This window comes from Seriola aureovittata, chromosome 17, assembly GCF_021018895.1.
Source record: "Seriola aureovittata isolate HTS-2021-v1 ecotype China chromosome 17, ASM2101889v1, whole genome shotgun sequence".
Taxonomy (NCBI): Eukaryota; Metazoa; Chordata; class Actinopteri; order Carangiformes; family Carangidae; genus Seriola; species Seriola aureovittata.
The window spans coordinates 6060545-6083043 of NC_079380.1; the positions used below are offsets into that span (position 1 = coordinate 6060545).

At 40.0% G+C, this 22499-nt stretch overlaps 2 protein-coding genes and 6 non-coding genes across 8 annotated transcripts; 7 read left to right on the plus strand and 1 right to left on the minus strand.

Annotated features, from left to right (window-relative positions):
• The first annotated feature begins 676 nt into the window (after positions 1 to 676).
• arl5c (ADP-ribosylation factor-like 5C) lies at positions 677 to 4606 on the plus strand. Its single transcript, XM_056400482.1, has 6 exons — positions 677 to 830; positions 1286 to 1346; positions 1456 to 1603; positions 2098 to 2181; positions 3052 to 3203; positions 3392 to 4606. Exons 1-6 carry the CDS (start codon positions 785 to 787, stop codon positions 3438 to 3440), a joined length of 540 nt encoding a protein of 179 aa, XP_056256457.1. The 5' UTR covers positions 677 to 784; the 3' UTR covers positions 3441 to 4606.
• Positions 4607 to 4933: 327 nt separating this feature from the next.
• trnac-gca (transfer RNA cysteine (anticodon GCA)) lies at positions 4934 to 5005 on the minus strand. Its single transcript has one exon. It is a non-coding gene; the product is annotated as a tRNA-Cys (tRNA).
• Positions 5006 to 6571: 1566 nt separating this feature from the next.
• On the plus strand, positions 6572 to 22122 carry LOC130184541 (plexin domain-containing protein 1-like). The gene is made up of 14 exons (XM_056400493.1): positions 6572 to 7610; positions 15046 to 15212; positions 15487 to 15630; positions 19419 to 19488; positions 19617 to 19739; positions 20041 to 20159; positions 20270 to 20363; positions 20459 to 20554; positions 20679 to 20760; positions 20843 to 20903; positions 21001 to 21121; positions 21250 to 21285; positions 21366 to 21523; positions 21615 to 22122. Exons 1-14 carry the CDS (start codon positions 7532 to 7534, stop codon positions 21726 to 21728), a joined length of 1464 nt encoding a protein of 487 aa, XP_056256468.1. The 5' UTR covers positions 6572 to 7531; the 3' UTR covers positions 21729 to 22122.
• trnac-gca (transfer RNA cysteine (anticodon GCA)) lies at positions 15759 to 15830 on the plus strand. Its single transcript has one exon. It is a non-coding gene; the product is annotated as a tRNA-Cys (tRNA).
• trnac-gca (transfer RNA cysteine (anticodon GCA)) lies at positions 16547 to 16618 on the plus strand. Its single transcript has one exon. It is a non-coding gene; the product is annotated as a tRNA-Cys (tRNA).
• Positions 17606 to 17677, plus strand: trnac-gca (transfer RNA cysteine (anticodon GCA)). The gene has a single exon. It is a non-coding gene; the product is annotated as a tRNA-Cys (tRNA).
• trnac-gca (transfer RNA cysteine (anticodon GCA)) lies at positions 18719 to 18790 on the plus strand. Its single transcript has one exon. It is a non-coding gene; the product is annotated as a tRNA-Cys (tRNA).
• On the plus strand, positions 19878 to 19949 carry trnac-gca (transfer RNA cysteine (anticodon GCA)). The gene has a single exon. It is a non-coding gene; the product is annotated as a tRNA-Cys (tRNA).
• Positions 22123 to 22499: the final 377 nt, after the last annotated feature.

Consider the following 22499-nt stretch of genomic DNA (forward strand, 5'->3'; position numbering starts at 1 on the left):
ATTATTATTATTATTATTATTATTATTACTATAAGGTCTTGGAAAATACCTGGACATATCTGAACGGTTGAATGGAAAGCACGGGGGAAAGTACTTTCCATACCCAGTTTTGCTTTCTGTTGCTTCATAACAATGTTCCCGTGACACAGAGAGAAGAAAAAAAAACTGTTTCACTTCTTCTTCCAAATATGGATTATACAAGTGTGAGTCATCAGTTGCTTTTGACGTACTCAGTGAAGTTTTAAGGAAACGTTTTTGTTCATCTGTTTATTCATGTTTGCTTGTTTGTTTTTAAATCCATCAGTTAGGGAAAAATATCGTTGGTACAATAAACAAATATCCAGCAGGTACAAGCTAAAGATAAAGCAGTAACAATAAAGAAGCACTAAAGAAAAGCGCTTCAATAGCTTCTACACACTCATATGTCAAGTAAATAGAGTAGCCTATATCGTAACTTAAATGTCTTGTGTTTGGTTTCTTTATGGTCATTTTGGTTCGGCACTTAATTAACAACCTCTCACAGCAATAAAAAAATACGCATCTGTCCTCATGTCCACCTCTGCTTAAATTCAGACGTTTCCCACAGCACTTGAACGCAGCGTTACTATGCCCTTTGTCCTTGACTGACTGAAAAATACCATTTTCTTGAAGCGCCGCCCACCGATGCTGAAACTGATATTAGACGTGGGAGTAGAGCTCGTCTGACAGTCAGCTGTTAACACACACTGAAGTTTGCCCTAATTGGATTTATAGTTTATTTATCACACACACACACTTGTTGGACATGGGCTTCCTGCTGACCAAGATGATGGCTGTGTTCGGTGACAGAGGTGAGACTCTCTTTTACACAGTTTACACAGTTTCTGTTTTGCAGCTCTCAGGATCTGAGACAGTATATGTTGGTTGTAATTACAATAAGCTTGTTTTCCTACTGCTCCTCACACGTTCTGCTTTTTATATTTTCCACTGTGATGTTTTATCACTTTATTAAAAGACATTTCCTTTTACTCTGACTGACGTGCAGTAAAACTAAGACTGTTAAAGTTCAGCTTCATTCTCAGTTGAAGCACAGAAGGCTATAGATAACCTGACTTGAAACCTGTGTTTTAGTGGTATTAATGGTGATGTAATAACTTCACTGCTGTTCTGCTCGGTACAGCACAGTCCTGCACCTGTCTCTATCTTATCCGTGTGTCCTCTGATGAGTTTAAACTAATTCTGCAACTCAAGATAAGACTGTATTCAAGAGGGGAAAACCAACCAATGTTTTAATCTTTTCCTGCAGAGCACAAAGTCATCATTTTGGGTTTGGACAATGCAGGAAAGACAACCGTCCTCTACCAGTTGTAAGTGCTTTGGCTCCAGTAGGGTCATATAAACTTGCATCAGCTTCATATCATCTGTACTCCTCTTTCTACCCCATGTTAAATGTTTCTCTCTTTCCCACTTGTCCAGCCTGACAAAGGAGGCCGTCCAAACTTCACCCACCATCGGCAGCAACGTTGAGGAGATCATCGTACGTAAAACACATTTCCTGGTGTGGGACATCGGAGGACAGGAGAACCTCCGAGCCACCTGGAACTCGTACTACTGCAACACAGAGGTATGGACCACTCTCTGTAGTCAGCTCCTCTATCTATACTGTATGTGCAGCGCAAGACACAAGATACAGAAATCGAAAAGGATCATAAAAGTCAGAAACCTAACGTTTTGCTGAAGGTGTAAAACCTGCACATTTAAGTTTGGACAATTTTTTTCCCAGAAACACCTGAAAATCTTAGTTTTCAAGCTCTAAACAAGAACATTGATCCTTTAAAATTCAAAATATATAAATAATAGTTGACATTGGAGGCTGTAACATCTGATATTCAAGAGTAAAGACGAGCAGTATAAATGTTTATAAGTGAGTGCTGACTGAGCTGCTGCACATTAACCTACAATGGCTCCTTGCTATCATCCTCTGCTCCTTGTATTGATAAAGCCTGTAACTTAGCACTGTTACATAAGCGATTACAGTCACTGATGATGTGCTCTGATAATGTGAGATATACAGTTGTGTGCTAATATTTGTGTCTCCTGTGTGTTGTGGTTGTTCAGATTGTCATTGTAGTTGTGGACAGCACCGACAGGGAACGTCTGACTCTAACCAAAGAGGAGCTGCACCAGATGCTCGCGCATGAGGTACAAAGACCCCATGTTTATAGACCCCAGCAGGGTATAAACATTTAATAAACAGTACATATTATAATGTAGTTAGAAACAGAAAACAGCTTCTAATAATGAATTACTATATAATAAAACACGGTTGTATTTATATAGAATTAGATAAGTCCTACAGGTAACACTTACCCTAACCCATTTTAAAGCAGTATACACACATTTAATAAACAGTTTATAACACAGTATAATTTTGTTGTAATTGTAGTGTAAGACATATTTTATATGATCACAACTGTTTCACTTTATTATCTGTTCATTTGTTCATCAAAGTTGTTGACAGATACATTAATAGACACATAAGTCTCATTACAACTACATGACAGTGTATTATAAACCATTTAATAAATGCTAATTAAGGGCACAGTTATAATACTGTATTGATGAATATTTTAAAATATGCTTTTAAATTATACTGCTTAGAAATCATAAATAAGAGAGGTTTGTTTTTTTTTTTACTACTCATTACACAGGATTTTAGCAGAATAATGAACCACTTTAGTTTAAATGCTCCCTTAGCGTAAAACCATTTTGCTTTTCGGTGAAACTGCCCATGTCTGTCATTTTTGTTTTCATGTTTGAGACACACACCTGCTTTCAGTAGTTAATTGCACCATAGCTTCCAAACCCATGACACAACATGATGAGGAAGTGTCAGCGTAGACTGTGTTAGTCAGCGTGTTGTCATGTTTTCTGCTGAGGTGACTGTTCTTTGTTCTCAAAAATGTGACGTAGGGACAGACTTAAAGTTTCCACATGAAACTATTTCAGCTCTATAGAAACATCGACACTGAAAGCAGCATTGGTGACCCATGTTCTCTTATTTTGATGTAGGACCTACGGAGTGCAGCCATTCTTATTCTGGCCAACAAACAAGATGTGAAGGGCTCGATGACGGCGGCAGAGATCTCCCAGTTCCTCACACTCAACTCCATCACGACACACTCCTGGCATGTCCAAGCCTGCTGCGCCCTGACAGGAGAGGGGTGAGTCTAACACACCTCACACTCTCTTTTTCTGCCTGCTATTATTGTGCATGAGTCAGTCCTTAAAGTGACTAATACAGCCAACAGCAAAATACTTTTACAAACATCACCATGTGCTAGAATCACCTCTTTATTCTACATCTCCTCAGTTCTAAACGTGCTTCTCTCTCTCCTCTCTGTCCCTGAAGTCTGCCTGCCAGTCTGGACTGGATGAGGTCTCGGGTTGTGGCAAACTGAAACGCCGTCCAGTGGATCAAACTTCCTGAATCTGAGCCAACCTCAAAGGCGCTGCACAGGCCACAGTGCCAGGGTTATTTACAGTGTTTTAGGCAGAGTCCTGTGAAGATGGCATCTGTGGTAGGGCCTGCACCACCACACCTACAGAACAGTACATCCTGTAGGTACATGCTCTACTGAGGCTGGGCCTCAGCGTGGCTGAGCGATAAAGCAACCTGAATGATATCAGGAACCTGGATCTTGAAGAACTCCTCAATAGCTCTGTGGTAGTTTGACTATATTTCAGGAATCTCTGTTTCTCAGTTGTGTTAATGAGGAAGTGCTCAGTGAGAAAGTGTTTTGTGTGCATTTACCGCAAGTTTCCTTAAGTGGCCCATGTGTAAACAAGCACCATTTTTACCCAAGATATCCTGGCAGTCACATCACATTCCTCTTTGGTTTCATTCACTGGGGTTAAACAAGTGACAACAATACCTTACTTTACTGAACTGTAAAGTTAAGATATTGCTGATTCATTACCCACACTGAATGACACTTAAGTCAGCATCTGGGAAACAAGAAGCAGGTAGATCACAGATGATAAAGTTTATATTTTACAAGTGTTGTTTTTTTCTCATATTTCAATTTAACTAGGGCTATCTGGGGCTGTTAAATAGCACAGAAACCTTCGAGTGGAATAATAATGATCTCATTTTGACCTCTGGTTGGTGATTGCTATCACTGACTTCTTTCTTTCTTCACATGCCTTAGCTACTTCCACATTGTGTACCTCACCAGTTACAAAACAGGTTTTGAATAACAAGTGAGTTAGTAGCTGCCTATCCATAAACCTCTATGGAAGACAATGCTGTAACTAATGAACAAGAAGAAACTAAACCAAATGCAGTTGCTCCTGTGGTCTTCAATTCTCACAAACTATGGGATACAAGTCAGTGCCTGGTGAAAGAAATTATATTTTATGCCAGAGAACAAAAGACCTGTTTTCTTAAACCTAAAGATTTTTTGTAATTTTTTTTTTTTTTTAAACAAAGCTCTTGGACTATTTAGTGTATATTACAGCAATTTCCTGAACAGGGAAATGAGCTAGCTGCTAATGACGATTAGTCATATTCAAAATGTATATATTGTATTTTGTAATTTCTTAAAATAAATGTTATTGTAAAATATGTGGTGGATGTGTTGTCTATCCTGCAGCTGTAATATTCTTTGAAGGGTGGTTTATGCCTGCAGTTACAGTAAGTTAGTCATTCTTCATCACAGCAGCTCGTTTTAGCAGCACTACAGAAGAAATCCTCTAGTTTTTTACACTTTATTTCTCTGTATTTTCTCCTCATGTTTGTCATTTGAACAATGGAGCCAGGCGGAAGTGTTCTCTTTTCTGACATACAATTAACCTCATAGCAGCTATAAGCGTGGTTTTTATATAGCTGTAAAAATGTCTGTCTCAGTCTCAGGGAGGTAGATTTCATGAAATCCACACAAAACAGAAACCTAGGGGGCATCCGGATTTGAACCGGAGACCTCTTGATCTGCAGTCAAATGCTCTACCACTGAGCTATACCCCCTCACACTCGTCATGTATCCCATAATGGTATTTAATTCTGATGACAATGTTTTAACTCGTTCATTTTATCGTTATATATAGTTTTAGCTCGTTTAGCTAGTATACTTTGAGTATAATTTGCCGACAGTCGCTGTATGTAACTGCTTATCTAACATGCAATACATTACTTTTACCATGAGGGGGAGAATGAGCCCAAATGAACTGAAATACTACGACTATTACACGTACGCTCAGTTTATTAGGAACACCTAGCTAAAACTAAGTCACAAACAGTCCTGCAATAAATCCTACTTCGTGAAGGTTTTAATTTTCAGTTTGTGTTGAAAATGTTTCACAGAAGTGTTGATTCAAATTACATATCATTTTTGGAAGCTGTAGTTTCTGAATTTAACAGAATACAGCAGTGAAATCTTGTCAAGCGCAATTATTGAACCGCAAAACGTTATTGGCCAAGCATGTCGTCACATAACAAAGATGAAATATATAGACATACAGCTAAACGAAAACATCTAGCTCAACAGATTTAGGCTAACTTAAACATATAGCTATAATGCAGGCAAGAGCTGCAGGACAATGTAAAGAGCTGTGGTAATCCTACAGGGAACAGTCTACTTAACCATCTCAGTGTAATCTAATCCAAGTTGCATAAAAGTGACACACATAACTTTACCTATAGGTGGGTGTTTAAAGCATTTTGGACTGCAGTATTATAAAGTGAAATATAGAGTGAGAGAGAAAAATTTAGATTTTTTTTTCTAAATGTTTGACAGTGGGTTTAAGATTATCTTTATTTCTGTCTAATGAATTCCTGATAGAGAGCTCTGTAGACCTTTTTCACTGCAGACATTCAGGCTTGTCATAGCATGAAAAGCACAGGTGTACATTCAGGTGATAACATTCAGTTTAGGTACATTAGTTCCAGGGTCCTGGTTTTGTGCATGCTGGCTCGCTCTCAAGGATTACTGGGACACTTGGTGGAACTGAGCCAACAAAATAGTTTCACCTGCCTTGACAAGTCATTACGTCTGCAGTGAAAAAGGTCTGTTCCCCTGGATGCATTTTGAGCCACAACTCCAGTGACATCTTGTGATTGATATTGGTAACAACACATCATGCACGCACACGACAATGTGAGATTGGGGTGTTCTAATTTATGTGTAATACAAAATTATTGTCTAAGAAATATCAATTAATACTTTGCCTGTAGAATGAATCAATGTGAAGTTACTGAAATGATCATGCTATATCATCACAGGTGTATATATGCATCTACAAGTTCCCCTTGCCTCTGAACTATGACTCAAATTTTTTGGTCGCTGTAACTGTCCCTCCTGCCTTGTGCTCATGAAGTGAACACGAGGCTTCAGCGGACTGATTTAGACAAATCAAGTGGGTATTTTACAGAGTTACAGTCTTTTCAGAATAATACTCCAGCTTTGTGTGGCCGTCCCTTTGCTGCTCCTGCTGCAGCTCACCATCTGTGGAAGCACAAGGGATCCTAACTTTATGCACAGTAGGTAAAAACATTAATTTTTGGAAAACAAGAGCATGTGAAAGATGTGTATTATTTGCTTGAAAAAGTCAGTATGGCCTCTTTGTGTGGCAACTCCCACCTGCTGCTGTGACGCTGAATGCTGCGCTTGCCTGGATTATTGGACAGGATACTGATGCCTCTCCAGCTGTGACTCCAATAAATGCTCAGCTACCATTTTCTCTGCCAAGGATCCCGTGTTTGCTCTCAAAGCAGATACAAACTATGAAAGTGGTGGCAACGAGAGGCCACAGTGCTTGTAAAGCTTCCTTTTTATCAGTTTTACATATCATAATCACCACTTTTTTACATAGCTGCTGGAAACTAAATAGCAACAAAGAGACTTTTATGTTCCATGTGGGCAACAAAAGAATGTAGTTGTTAGAAAATAGACACAGTGTTTTGAGGAGCTGTAAACAAACTTGACATGGACCATGTAATATCATAACTAGCACTGATTTAAGGGCTGGCAGTGGTAGCATCATGATCTCCATGTCTAATCTCAGATGTCAGATTTCTCACTGTCTTTGCAGCTGGTTTGGACAGGGGGAGGCGCCACACCGCTGCTGTGGAGTGAAACTGCAGTGGATTTTCATACTTACACTTCTCTCACACTGAATGATGCTGTGACACCAGAGAACTAAAGTGGAATCCCAAACAGAGAAATACATTATATGGAAGAAGACAACTCACTGTAAAAGTGTGCAGATGATGGACTTTCTCCTCCCTGCTCCAAAGCCTCATCAGTTGATCCTTGTGCCTCTGTGATCTCCATGACAACGAACGAACAGCACTGAGGAGGAGAGAAAGGCAGTAGTTGGAAGCAGAGCGGTGTGTGGTAGAAGAGTGAGAGTCGGAGGGAAGGAAGAGAGTGACGGGTGGAAGTGGGGAATCGGAGAAAAGTATTTCTGCAAACAGAAGAAGAAGAAGAAGAAGAAGAAGAAGAAGAAGAAGAAGAAGAAGGAGAAGAGAGCAGCCAATCCTTTGTTTCCCAACATGTGGGTCAATTTGGTGATGCTATTCCTCTGTTTCTCCCAAACACAGATGGTTAGAGTTTGGGTCCAGCAGCAAACAGGTGAGCCATGTGTATTTCCCCTCCATCATCACTGCTCTAATCTTTCAAGCATTGCATATGCTCACCGCTACACCAGATACAGGTGTAGCAGCTCTGTCTTCCCGCTTCACCCACTTTTGTCCTGTTTGTACTTTTACTTAATGCTTTGAAGCCTGCGCAATTAAACCCTGCATGCAAATGGTTTTCTCAATTGGTTGCCACAGCCATCTGTCTGTTAGCCCTGCAGCTAAAAGAACAGTTCATGTTCGTATATTAACACTGTGTGCGCTTTTTTGCTATTTTAACTGTAAACCACAGGAATCTGTGTGGAGCAGCAAACGGGCATGGTGCCATGCCCTTTTAATTCTACGCACAAAAGTGAGTGACCTAGTTTACAATAAAGTGCACAATAAAAATACCCTCTTCCACAAGCATGTGACTGAGTCTAAACAACAACCCGCAAACAGCCTGTCTCAGGTTTAAAATTAGATTTGGACTTTGTTTTTCCTCTTGCCTCCCTGCTAGAGAATGGAGAGAGGCATTTGTTCATGCATTTATCAGCTGCAATATATTTCTATATATAAATGTGAAGGGATACAGAATGAAATGCAGGAGGTTTGTTTTAATATATTATTCTAATTCTGAGGAAATTGACCTACAAACATCAGTGGTTTATGGCCCATAACAGTTGCTTGTGATTGAGTAGATACAATATAAAGTTGAAAATTGGTAATATATATCATATATTATGAGCTAATATAAAATGCTCATTTATAACAGCATCAAAAAATGATCCAGAGGGTTTCTGCACAGAGAAATGTGTTGCAGATGAAACAGCATCAGCACTGAGGCACTCAGATATGTGCTTGCAACATAAGGGGTCAGCTGTGAGTGCTAACCGAGCAGGTCCTCCTCTCCTTTGCCTAATTTGCTCTTATCTGCCTTGTCACTCAACATTATATACAGCGCAGTTTTGAAAAATTACTTTGGTCCTGAGAGAGGCATCTGCACCATCTGAATCAGACTGTAAAAACAACAGAGCTGAAAATGAAATGTGTACCCGACAATGACCTCAGTGTTTGGCCTCTCGTCTCTTGTCCTGCTGAGAAGTTTGCTTAACAAATAGCCTGAGGCCAATCCAGACGTGTTGGAGCTGCAGGAACGAGACAGAAAGTGAAAAAGATTGTTTTGTGAGATCAAATCATAGATAGGATATTATGGTCTGTGGATCCCAGATTGACTCTTATTTTATAAAAGTCATGTGCAATTTGACTTGTGAGAGCAAAACACACTTGTGTTTTAGGAACAATAAAGTGGCAAGAACAAAAACAGTTATCTGCCAACAGCTGAGCAGCTTATTCGCTGAATTATGCTGTAATTTGGAAGAGGATTTGTATGGGATATGGTTTTGGCTTTTATTCATTTTTCTTATCAGACAATGAAAAACAGAAATAACGTCTTTGCCTCTTCCATGCAGAGATTTGATTTCACCATAACAGAGGAAAATCAGTGCACTTATGTTTTCTTAACAAGACTTGTCCAAAATTGGAGTCTCTTGTCTTTATAGTTTTATTGTGAAGTGTAACTTTTTGCACCCTTTTAGGGATGTTACCAATTGTATTTGTCATTTTTAAGATTCCTGAGTGTTGTGTATTGAAGGTGTTGTCCATACTGTGTCAGCTGCTCAGTTATTGGCCAAAATACATACTAAGAGATGGACCGCCTTATCAGTTGTCAGGATTTGGTTAAATATGCACATTTCTTTTCTCAGATATGAAGGACATGTGCATGAAACTTATTCAGAGAAAAAAAAAACTGTGGAATTGCACATCTGCAATTCAACCAGGCTCCTTGAAATGAACTATACATATTTATTGTGGGTGATGTTGAGGAATCCATGCCAACTCCTCCAGGAAGGGTGTGTCCTCTCAGACCGCTCTGAGCTGACCGCTCACAGAAAAAGACAGCTAAATGTCGTGGTTTGTTTGGTAGCTTCTAAACCACCGGAGAGAGGTCAGTTTTCTGACCAAAACATCTGCCCCTTTTATTGCCTAAATTTGAAAAAAAGATTTCCTGTTTAACCATACTGGTACTTTTGCTTCGACTTGTCTTCCTTTGCCTCAGAGCTGCTCTCATTGCCTGTTTTTATAACTTTGGCATCTTGAGCACCAACCCCTGTGTGTGTCCTTAACTAAGAGGCGCTTAAACAAAAGACATTTTTCCCACTTTTGCACCCACCAGCACCGTTACATGTTGGCACAGTGTAGCTCAAGTTTGGCTGAGGTGCTGAACATGAACAGTGAGAGGGTCCATCATCTATTCTTAGGCATTATCTTCTAACCGAGGCACCACCCTGTTTTTTTTTCCCAAAAAGCAGAGCAGATTAACAAAACAAATCAAGGTCTCGATATCGATTCATCACTTCGGTATTCTGTTGCAATCTACTCCCTTTGGATTTTTATTTAATCAAATACATAAGAATTTATGAGAAGACAAGTTTATTAAATCAATGTGCACTGCATGAGGCTGCAGGATGAGCACTTTTACTTTGACATGCTGATGACATGTCTGTGCTCTTATTTAATTAAGATTTTGAATGCTGGGGATTTCAGATCTGAATACTTCTTCCACTAATGCACTCGAGGCAAGTTTATTCATATAGCACATTTCATACTCAGAGGCACTTCAAAGTGCTTAATGTAAAAATAGATAAAAAAGAACATAGGATAGAAAATTAAAAAAAAAAGATTAAGAAGTATGAATGCATAAAAAAGAATAAAAACAATATAATACATTTTTTAAAAAGTCAGTGCATTTAAGAATCAGAGTGCATTTATCAGCAGGCTCAACAGAGGAAACTAGTGTTGTTTATATTTATTTTATTTAATAATAACACAGTTCAGATATTACCAAGAATATCAGAATGGTAGAGTACACAAGTTTAAAAAAGTGGGTTTACTTTTTTCATTATACTTAATGTACTGTTTTGTATGAACTGTTATGGGATACTCAGCAGTAGGAGCAGAGCTTGGAGTATGTGCGATCCAGTGAATAATTCAGACAGGAATGGACGAGTGCAGAGTGAGTTTTTGTCAGTTTATCCTGGACAGCTGAGACAATATCACTGTTATGGTTATCTGCCAGTGATTTCAATACTACTGGCTGGGGGAGCAATGACCTGAGTAGATATTATAAGCCACAACTTCATATTCAGCGTCTGCACCCCTCCCAGCTTTTATAAACCAGACTCTGTTTATCTGCTGCACTGCAGACCTCAACAACTCTGCGCACATCGTCTCTCTTCTTACCTCATAGATGCCGTAACAGGGTGGATCCTACGCTCAACAATCACACATCTAGGTTTAATATATGAGCTGCCACGAACACATTGACGCACTACTTAATTGAATCAAAGGGTGGAGAGAAACACTCGTGAACAAATACAATGAGCTCCCTATGAGGTCAAGACGTTTGGCCTGTCACTTCACAAACTTGTTAAATGAGGCATTGTAGCCTTGATGGCTGTGGAAGACATCAGTGTTATAATTGTGTGAATGCAGAGTGATGTCTAACACAGGCCTCACCAGCCAATGTCCCACATGTCTGAAACTTAGGGACTGTTGAGGGACTGTTTCCCTCCCACGCTGAGGACACAAATCCGGGCATCAAACCAACGTCGTCTACCATTACACTGGTGTAAGAGGAGCTTCACTGGGTGCCGGTGCCCATAGGAACCTGTTTAGAGGTTCATGGAAAATAAGCCATATTCAATATGTCATATTTAATATTCTGAAATGTGTTTTCTTGTTGATTATACGTTTGAGCTGAGGCTGCCTGCTGCAACTACTTTCTGACTAACAACGAGCATCTTCTAAAACTGCACTGAGGAAGTTCTGTCTGTTCACTGTCTCATTAACGTGCCAGTAAAAGTATTGTAGAGGAGTGGGAGGTATGTCTGCATGCAAGAAAACTCTCTGCTGTCATTAATTAGGCTTAAAACATGTATAAAATGGCAGATGTTCAAGTTTTCTTTTGAAAAACTTAGTTCAGGTGGTTAGAAAAATGAGTTACGTTCACTTTTCATGTCCATTTAGACACAAATAAAATAGACACCTTGAGTTATAATGTGGGTCTGGCTTTAATTGTCATAATTTGCAAACATTTTATTGAATGTGCACCCACATGCTATAAATGTCTCTACCCTCAACCATCTTTACAAAGTCTGAGATGTTTTATATCTTTGCATTAAGTTTCACACACGCACATCCTCCACCAGGATGAGTCAGAAGCAAAAAACTGTGCTGGCAAAATGTTCTCAGCCATGTCACAAGCAAACTGTTTCAAAATTAAAATAATCTGATATAATTAAGATAGGACTACAATGTTAGTGCACTGCATGGGAGTTGGGATCCAAACTTGGATAACCTTTACTCCAAAAGCTTAAAGAAAACCTCAGACACTTGATCAATAGTCAAAATAGATGCCAATTAATTTTCGGCACCATTTTAGTACTGGCTGATTTCTGGGAAATGAAATGAAACTGCCATGTATTGTGCTGGCGTCCAAGAACAAGTTTTTTGCCTTCGTCTGGCATCCCATAACAGCCCAACCATGGGTTGGGATATCATTACTATTTATTTGAATCAGGTGTGTAGGACAGAGCTGCAACACTGCAGGAGCGCGGCACCGATCAAATTAAGTGTTTTTCGTGTCAAATATTCCTGAAAATCCCATTTGAGCCAGTCACCTACGGTCACCACTGCATAGTGATCTTTTAAGCAGCAGGCGCAGGAGTGGTGGAGTATCTGAATCTGAATCCGGTGGTTCGTGTAACATTGAAGGCAGGACAGACACTGGAGTTAGCATGACCTGTAGAGCTAGCAAACACAAAACAGAGAAAACGGATTTTAACTCAAAGTTATCGTGTGTTTGAGCTTGGGCTTCCTAACCGGACCACTGGAGCCCCGGTAGAGTCGCCCTGCTCAGTTTTTATCTGCTCAGTTGCCGAGACTCCCGCCATGAAGACACCGGAGCAGCAGAGACCAACTCTTCGCGGCAGCCGGGCTGACCACACTCACGGTGTTTCTGTCGGGAAACTGAACATGACGGAGTGACGCTCTTGGCTTTTTTTGTTTGGTAAACGTTCCCAGCGCCACAAAAACCTCCTGTGGTTCACTGAAAGCCACATACAGAGGAGAAAACAGCAAACGTTGGGCACAGGAGGTCATCCTCATTTAGGGTTAGGTACGACACCCCGAGAAAAGAATGTGTCGTCCCGGGGTTTATATAGTCTGCTTGTGACGTCACTGCCGTGTCCCGTAATGTACCTAAAAAAGCCGCAATCACCGTAATATTATAGATGACAATGTTGTGATATATAATAACAGCTGATACTTTTCACGTCTCATTCCCACAGTTGCATGTACATATTAATTTTTTTAAATATATTTCTGCTGACTTAACATGAAATAATCATGTCAAGCTGTTATTTTTATGTCATTTTAACAGTCCTGAACATTTGTGTGGACTTATATAATACAATACAATAGTGCTTCTGTCAGTAAGTCATCGACTCCCTCCTGGTTTCTATATTTTAAAACATTCTTTATCTAAATGAAAGCAGCCTGGAGGTTGTTGTATCTGCCAAACTTCCCCCTCTACAATGTATGATATGATGCTACCCTGGCAACCTGGAAACAGATATCAAACAGGCTGCCAGAAATTTGGGATTCATGTTCAACAGAGGTCTGAATGTTGCTTAGTATTAGTTGTATCATATCCAGAATAAGGTCACTTCAGTTTGTTCATGCCTTTTTTGTTAAATTTTTAAACAGCAAGTATTACTTGCCACATACTGTATATATTATACGCTTGTCTCTCATCACAAATTCTTGGATGTTTTTATGAACCACACAAAGTTTTTATCAACTAGCTTGTGGAGATAGAGGAAGTATGATTGGAAAAATTTTAACACAACTGTAAACTCTGAAAACTGTTTTTAAAAACTTGCTCTAAAAGCAAACTTGTTCCTGCATCTGTGATACAGAGCAGAGTAGATTTGTTTTGTGGAAGCTAAATATATTTTTCAATTTCTCAGATTTTGCAGTCTTCCAGAATAATTGATTAATTATGTGTTCTTTGATCATTTTATTTTACACAAGATAACTCTGTAAGTATGTTTAAAAAGAGCTAAGCATATAAAAACATAGCCGCATTACCATACTTACTTTCTAGTTCCTAACATTATTAGGTTACAGTTCATCTGAGCAGGTGCTGAGGCTTTCACTGATGGCTATCCTGACCATGTTTCTTCTAATGCAATATTTATTTTATTTCTATTTTTTTCCCTCATAAGTGCACAACTTTCAGTGCATGCTTTAGGCCTATACACCAAGAGAGAGGATGTCAGTGTGAATCTGTTGTAGCAGAAAGGTCTGGACTGGATTTACACTACCCCCCATTGACCTCAGCAATAACAAAATGGCAGACTAACAGCAGCACTGCAGAGGTGTGTTCACCTGCTGAATATAAAATTCAATAATATAAATAACGGATGTAAAACAAGCTTAGTTCACTGCTGCTGTTATATAACTGAAACCTAAATTAACTGGTATTTCTATATATTCTGTCCCCAGCAGAATGTCTTACAGTCTGTCTGCAGTCCTCTCTCAGTGTCCAGTCTTTAGAGCTGTGTGAATAAGTGGTGCAGTGGATGTTAGTGACAGACTTTTAAAGTAAATCTAGAGAAACTACAAAATATTTCTTCCTCCTCTTTGGGACACCTCTGGCTGCTGGCGCCCGTGGCAGCCACGTAGGTGGCCTATGCCCAAAGCTGGATCTGCTTCCAAGACTTGGTATGAATGTGAATGTGCCAGGCAGCAGACATGCATTTTCAACAATCCATAGAATATCACAGTGTGGTGCAAAAGTAAACTCCAAACATCTACTAGAGAGGAACTTCCAGCGTCAGTGCGGCTTTGACCCACAGACTCTATTTTATTCTTTGAATATATGGCTCGAGAGAAAGCCAACCCGCCCCAGTTTGCTTACCAAATGTGGTTTACACTGTTTGTAGGACTTGACAGTTCCTTCTGAGAATGGCTAAGTGTTATTTGTATTGTTCTTGCCTTCATTCAACAGCGGCTTCAACTCACGAGGCTGAGGCTGCAAGCAACTTGTAATTTCTCGTTAGGCTGACTAACTGAGCTCTGAGCCACAACTATAAACATCATTCTTAAGAGTCTGAGCAAATTTGGCATCGGATATGTTTCCCAGCAGTGTGTGGTACGGCTGCCAGGGTACAAATACAAGCTTTGGTGTACTTTTGTTTCTCTATTAAAATTGAAGTGTGGAAATCCGTGGATTTAGAAGTTGAAAGGTGAGTTGCAAGTGCTTATGTCATCGTATCCCATAATGACCAGAACATACTAACACAATGTTAATTCTTTTTTGACAGATGATTTTTACAGTGGTATCTCACAGCAGCGTGAAGGGTCGACTGAAGGTGACAGTCATCCTCACAGAGCCCAGAGGTCATCCTCAGGCCACGCTATGATGAGCAGGGCGGTCTCGGGTGGAGGACTAACCATCGACACCCTGCCAGAAAACATGACACGCGTAGTGGTGAGTGTTGCACCACAGTGTTTCTTGTGACTGTAATGGTTTGTGGCATTTATTATGTTTCTGGCTTTTGACATGTTCTGTTTGTTTTAGTTGGAGTCAAACACTGCCCTCTTTTGGAAAGCAAGTTTTTCTCTTTTCCACTCACTTGGAGAAGCATATGGCAGCATGTGATTAAACCGTGTTCGCAGTGAACTCTTGATGCCTCTATGACACACTCTATGAACACAGTCACACCATTACACCCGCTGATCCTCTGTGGTTCTCTGTCTGGAAGGAGGATTCTGGCAAATATTACACGTGGCGTAGCTTTGGCCCTAAGGACCGGCGCACACAGGACCTATGGGTAGACATGAATGACGTCCGGCACGGCCAAGTTAGAGTCCATGGCATTCTGTCAAATTCATACAAACAGGCTGTGGTGAGTCTCACACACACACAAAACACGTGTACTCTCTTACCTTCTTGAGTAGTTATTCATAAAAAAGAAAATGATGATGGATTGTAATCTACTAAGGCTTGAATGAGAGTTGATTCCTTGTTGGAACAGGGGGTATAGCTCAGTGGTAGAGCATTTGACTGCAGATCAAGAGGTCCCCAGTTCAAATCTGGGTGCCCCCTGCTTCATGAAAACACGTGAGGTGCCTTGTCTTGTACAATCACGTGTGCTTTTAAAACCCCTGAAGAGGCCTGCTGTTAGTCACTCACAATATGGACAGATAACACTGTAAAGTTTCCAAATATCTGTAACAACCGTTGACATAGCAGAATGCGTTATTCCGAACTCCTTGGTCAGAAGCGTTGCCTAAGTGGCAACACTGCTCCAGCTTTATGCACTAAGACAGCAGATGATCCTTTATATTTTTAAAGGAGAGATGGCTGAACTGAAAACGATCTGAAACAGATATTGAGTTAACAAATGAATGCACACACTTCTAAATTTATTTGTGAGATAGTTACATTTTTATTTAAAGTCTTTTGATTGGTAAGCCTGTTGTACTTACTTTCTAAAGTCAGATCTCTATTATCATCATATTAGCATCCTGTATGTTCACACACGGCAGAATGCAAAGATCCTGTTTTGATAGCAACATCTATTATTCCTGTGTCCTTTGTGAGAGAGAGAGCAGCATCTACACAAAGTAGTGCACACTAACTGAGCACATAGTGAGTAACTCTTTATCTATCAAATGATTTATCATTCAAAATGTATGTGAATAAGAGAATTCAATCTGAAACCTGACTAAAGATACAACTCTTTTGTTTTCTTTGTAAATCATACATAAAGAATTTAATTAATATGCTTATTAGCAGATTGTTTTTTATAATGTGTCAAAGGGGGTATAGCTCAGTGGTAGAGCATTTGACTGCAGATCAAGCGGTCCCCAGTTCAAATCTGGGTACATGTGTGATGTTGTACATACATGTGTGCTTTTAAAACCCCTGAGGTGGTCTCTCTGCCTGTTGTAAGTCACTCACAGTTTGGACAGATGAAAAGGTTTCCAAATACAACAACTGTTCTCATAGCACAATCCTTGTAGTGCAATACTGTTCCAGCTTTATGCACTAAGACAGCTGTTGATTCTTCACATTTTTAAAGGAGAGATGGTTGAACTTAAAGATCTGAAACTGACATTGAGTTAACAAATGAATGCCCGCACTTCTAAATTTATTTGTAAGTTATTTTGATGGATAAGCCTGTTGAACTTACTTTCTAAAGTCAGATAAAATGTGGAGGCAAACTTTAATGTCTGTCTTCATCATAATAGCATCTTGTGTGTTCACACAGGCCAGCGTGCAAAGATACTGTTTTGATAGCAAGGTCTATTTTTCCTGTGTCCTTTGTGAGATAAAGTGCTAAAGTGCAGCATTTACACAAAGTAGCATACACAGACCGAGCACATTTAGAGCAGCATTGGTTGTTAATGGGTCCATAATTCTTTTACACATTTTGATCATCTGTCTGGGCTGAGCAGGGCGATGTCACTTTGGTGGAGCATGTGACTGCAGATCAAGAGGTTCCCCAGTTCAACTCTGGGTGCCCCCTGCTTGTGAAAACATACAGCCTGGAAGCTGCTATGCTTATGTGACTGTTTTTGAAACCATGTTTGAGCGAAGAGGTCAAGCTTAGTGCAATGTGGCCCCGATGTACGGACAAACTGAGAGGTCTATTGGCTTTTATGGCAAAAACCATCTTTTCTATTTCCTTGATCAGATAACAAAGTACCCAGGAGCCTGAATTCTTTCTAAATGTTTGTGAATAAGACAAGCAAGGAGAGAATTCAATCTGAAACGTGACTAAAGATATACATGGATTCACTCTTTTTCTTTGTAAGTGAAATATAAAGATTTTTATGCATATGCTCATTAGCAGACTGTTTTTGCTGTTTATTATAGGGGGTATAGCTCAGTGGTAGAGCATTTGACTGCAGATCAAGAGGTCCCCAGTTCAACTCTGGGTGCCCCCTGCTAATTTAATTATGTACTATTTGTTTAAACATGAGCAGATTGCTTAAATAACAGCTGTAATCTGTAAATCATCCTTAGAGCGAATTAAGACAAATTTTCATTCTTCCCATTTCCTTTCTATTAAATCTGATCACAATTTCACCATGAAACCATGCAAAACTCATCTTTTCTATGTCCTTGGTGCTAAAGTACAACACTGCTGCAACTAGGAGCACACGAGTACACAGGCAGCTACTGATTCTGCACTTGTCAAATAAGAGAAGCCTGAAATTTTGCCCTAGCATTTTGTGTTGGGGAAAGCCAGGATGGAATTCGGTCTGAAACATAAAGAAACACTGCTAGGGGAGCTCAGGGACTGGGAGCTGTTGGTACATGCCAAGAGCTAGAGGCCTGCCAGAGGCTGTCAGCACCTGCCCAGTCTCGACCTGTATTGTCCAACACCTGGCACCTGTGCAGTACACACAGCTCACTTTAATACAGAAAGATGTGGTGGATCAGGCACAGGGAAGGAAAAGCTACCTAGGAGGAACACAGATGGACTAAACCCAGGATTCTTGAGTACATTGGATTTGTAGGAACAACCAATCCAGGTTACACAGGTGTAAAAGCAGCAGTTGGAGAAACAGCTCTTAAAGCAGATCATGAATGGACGAAGTCAGGAAGGAAAATGTGCTTGCAGTTTAGTATATTTTCATACAGCTAAAGCTGCACTCAAGGGTAATCATTTTTATCAGTGGTTCCAGCTGTCCGACTTCTCCATTGATCTCGAGACTGATAATATGGATTTTGGTTGATAAATCATGGTTTTGTGAATCTCAGTTATTTAGTAGATTATCTGTTTTGGAAAGTTCACATCCAGTAACCTCGATGACCTGCTCCTACATGGCCAAGTTGTGTCTATGTTTTAACTACATCCTTTCAAAATAGTTACATAAGACAAGGAAAAATGTTTATCGCAGAAAGCTGCGACAGAGATTGCTAGTGTACACAGGTGTGTATCTCTATGTTACGATAAGACCAAGTGTGCAGATAGTGATATAGGGGGTATAGCTCAGTGGTAGAGCATTTGACTGCAAATCAAAAGGTCCCTGGTTCATATTCAGGTGCCCCCTCAATGATGTGAAAGAAATGACTTCCAAGCTTCAGATATTTCTAACTGCAAGGACTCACTTTCAGAATAAATGGCTTTCACTTATAATGAATGGATGTGGAGTAGTGACACCTATGGTGCAGTGGACACTGAGAGTCTGCTGTGTATGAGATTTAATATAACCGACTGAAAAGTAATGCTAGATTATATGCTCCATGCTTTCATGTAAATCCCTCGTGTGCAGGTAGGCAGCAGGAGGACGGGGAACTCACCACTACCAATGAAAACTGAAATGGCTGCTGCTAACAAAAAGAAACAGAGTCTCATTTAATAAAAATCTTAAGAATCATAACTTTAAAGTCTGATGGAGTTACTTAATGTGTAAAAGTGATCTTTCAGGGAAAGAAATTAAACAACAACTTTTCCCAGACTCCTCCGCATTTTGCAGCTTCCTTACTCCAAGTCAAATGCCAACTTCCTGTTTCTCCTCCTCCTTTAGGAGCTGATTAGCACTGCAGAAAAACAACTCACAACATAACCTCATAACCAGAGGCTACAATCTGTGAGTTATGCATTTAGTTTACTTTAAAAAGTGACATATTAACCTATATTAAAATGTCTCCCTCTCTCTGTGTCTACTCTTCTTGCAGCGGGTCGCCCTGTCATTTGACTTTCCCTTTTACGGACATTACCTGAGGCAGATTATCATAGCAACAGGAGGTACACTTTGATTTTCTAACAGATGTTCTAGTGACCTTCCCAGCATATGTTCAGAGCGGGAAAATGTTTTTGCAATGTAACAAGTAGTTCTCAGGTCTTACACAGTTTTCCTATCTGGCCATTTTCAGGTTTTATCTTCACAGGGGACATTACTCACCGTATGCTGACCACAACCCAGTACATCGCCCCTCTAATGGCTAATTTTGACCCCAGCTACTCCAAAGACTCCACTGTGCAGTACCTGGATAATGGTGAGATATTACCTAATATTCAAACATGGTCTTGTTTTGTTCGACTTTTTTACTGAATTCATTTTTTTTTCTTTGTAAATTATATATAAAGATTTTTATCCTGTAGTCATTACCAGACTGTTTTTGCTGTTTGTTATAGGGGGTATAGCTCAGTGGTAGAGCATTTGACTGCAGATCAAGAGGTCCCCAGTTCAACTCTGGGTGCCCCCTGCTTCTGAAAACATGTGATCTTTGTTTAAACATGATTGGATTGATCTATTATAGAATAAAAGTTGTAACGCCTCACCTTCGCTCTCTTCAGGTGAGGTGTTTGTGGTCCAGTGGGAGAAGGTCATACTCCCTGGCAAAGAGTCAGAAGGAGCCTTCACCTTCCAGGCTGCGCTCTACAAAACAGGAACCATCACGTTCAGCTACAGAGATGTGAGAAACTCACCTTTACCCTCTGCTCTTTGCAGCCTTTCCAAACCTGTTCACTGCTCTTCTATATTGTAATATACATAAGTGGATTTTCTTTTTTTTCTGTTTACCAGATCCCTCTGTCATTAGATGTCATCAGTTCAGCTGAGCATCCAGTGAAGGTCGGTTTGTCTGATGCCTTCATGGTCATGTCTTCTCAATCACCAGGTCAGCAGTAGTAGTGTTCATGTAGGTGCTTTTAGCCACAGCGCTTCCATCCAAAGGTTTTATACATATATAACTCTGAGACATCTCTGACACAGATGCCCAACAGCAGTCGATTTACGAGTACCACAGGGTTGAGATAGACATTACAAAGATCACCAGCTACTCTGCTGTTGAGTTCACTCCACTGCCTAGTAAGTGATCTATACCCATATTAAATCAATGGCAAGACATCAAAATCAGTTTCAATGATTCAGCGTATTTGGATGCGTCGACACAGTCAAACTCTCTCTTGCTCGTCTCTTTCTCTCTGTGCAGCCTGCCTGCAACACGACAGCTGTGAGCTCTGCCTCTCATCCAACCAAACCTCTGGTTGTAGCTGGTGTCATGTGCTCCAGAGGTGAGTGGGGCAATCTGATGGCTCTGGTGTTAATACAGGTGGAGGTTTAATGCCTTATGAATATACATTTTGTGTGTTGTAGGTGTTCAGATGGCATGGACAGACACAGACAGGAATGGTTGGACTATGGCTGTTCAGAAGAGGTAGTGCTGGTGCATCAGGAACGAATACCTGCTTACCTGCCTTTTTTTTTTTTTTTGAGAGTAATGCACCTATTATCATTATATTCTGTGTGGGCAGAGCAAAGATGCAACCTGTGAGGATTACAGCAGGGGTGACAGCTCCACTGGTTCCTCTATCACGCCAGAGATCGAGGAGGTGACATTTTTGACTCCTTTGCAAAAAGGCTGTGAAAGTGATGGTGAGGCTGAGCTATTTTTTTGTGTCGTCACAATGTATAGTTCAGTCTAATGTGGGCAGTATTTCACATTTAGATGCTCAAAAAGAGATGACTACATATTAAAATTACTCTTTTCTGTCTTCTTTCAGATGACACTAAACATCATATATTTACCGCAGGCAATGGTGAGTTAATATCCGTATGAGCCTTTATAGTCAAGCTACATGACAGGATTCATAATCATGCATCTTCATCTTTAATACAGATGTGAAGACAGATGCTTCAACCAAGAGTGAAGGGCTGGCTAACACAGGAGTGATAGCCGGGATAGCTGCTGCTCTTGTGTTACTCTTGGTGCTGATACTTGTTGCTCTTTACATCAACTACCATCCTACTGTCACGTCACCACTTTACCTCATCCAGGTGAGCACTAAATATGCCCTTACACCTCCAACTGGAGACAAGCTATTTTTGACGTATGTCCTCATCAAACTTGTTTTTTTCTGCTTTTAAGCGACGCAAGAACTACTGGCCTTCCTGGAAGTTTCAGAAGCAACAGCCCGGTTACACAGAAGTGGAAGGAGAAGGACATGAGAAAGACAGCATTGTTGAAGCTGGACCATGTTGAAACCATGAATGGAAACTTGGAAGATATTTGCATCGAACTGATTTTTAACCACATTCAAACGTGTAGTATACACTTGTCCAAACATTTACATTCCAAAGCCAGTTCAACGTTTGCATTCAGTTTATGATTGCTTTTTTTAAGCTGTTTTAAGTGGCTCCATTGCAAAAAAGATGAAACTTTCTGTTTGGGTAGATTATACCTACCCATAGCTTGATATTAAATGATTTCATTTGAAATTTATATCTCTGTTGGAATAAATAATAGTTGCATTCCACCTTTTTTAAAGTTTGTATAATTTGACTGCAAAAAACTGTGAACTGCATTCCATGACTTTAGATAAACACATAATCTATGATGTTTTACATCAAACAAATAAAGATCTGTGCGTGCTTCAGTTTCAGTTCCTGCTGCTTTTGATGGTGAAGTTAATCTGTTTTAAGTTCCACCTTTTGTTTTGCAAGAACACAATGCATCATATAGTTCCTGATCAGTATATCAGCTTACAAGGCTTATGCTCTGTGTTTTTATCTTAGATTGAGCATTATTAGAATGTTACTGGCACAGGAGAGAAAATCTCGACAGAAAATGCCATGTTTATGGGGATACAGTACAACCCTTTTGTCAGCAGGTGTCATCCTAAACAAATGTATCACATGGACTTCAAGTAGGATTATGCAGTGAACGTGGCAGATGTGTAAAAATGTGATTTGAGATCACTGGATTGGTAAAGCCCCAAAAAACAGCAACAAAAAAGATGATTGCATGAGTTTG

What these genes read in the sequence shown, in the direction of transcription:
- arl5c (XM_056400482.1), top strand. Translation starts at nt 785, where the DNA reads ATGGGCTTCCTGCTGACCAAGATGATGGCTGTGTTCGGTGACAGAG. An exon ending in ACCAGATGCTCGCGCATGAG is followed by an intron (nt 2,182 to 3,051) that starts GTACAAAGACCC and finishes ATTTTGATGTAG; the next exon opens with GACCTACGGAGTGCAGCCAT. An exon ending in TGCGCCCTGACAGGAGAGGG is followed by an intron (nt 3,204 to 3,391) that starts GTGAGTCTAACA and finishes CTGTCCCTGAAG; the next exon opens with TCTGCCTGCCAGTCTGGACT.
- LOC130184541 (XM_056400493.1), top strand. Translation starts at nt 7,532, where the DNA reads ATGTGGGTCAATTTGGTGATGCTATTCCTCTGTTTCTCCCAAACACAG. An exon ending in TCACGTTCAGCTACAGAGAT is followed by an intron (nt 20,160 to 20,269) that starts GTGAGAAACTCA and finishes TCTGTTTACCAG; the next exon opens with ATCCCTCTGTCATTAGATGT. An exon ending in ACTATGGCTGTTCAGAAGAG is followed by an intron (nt 20,904 to 21,000) that starts GTAGTGCTGGTG and finishes CTGTGTGGGCAG; the next exon opens with AGCAAAGATGCAACCTGTGA.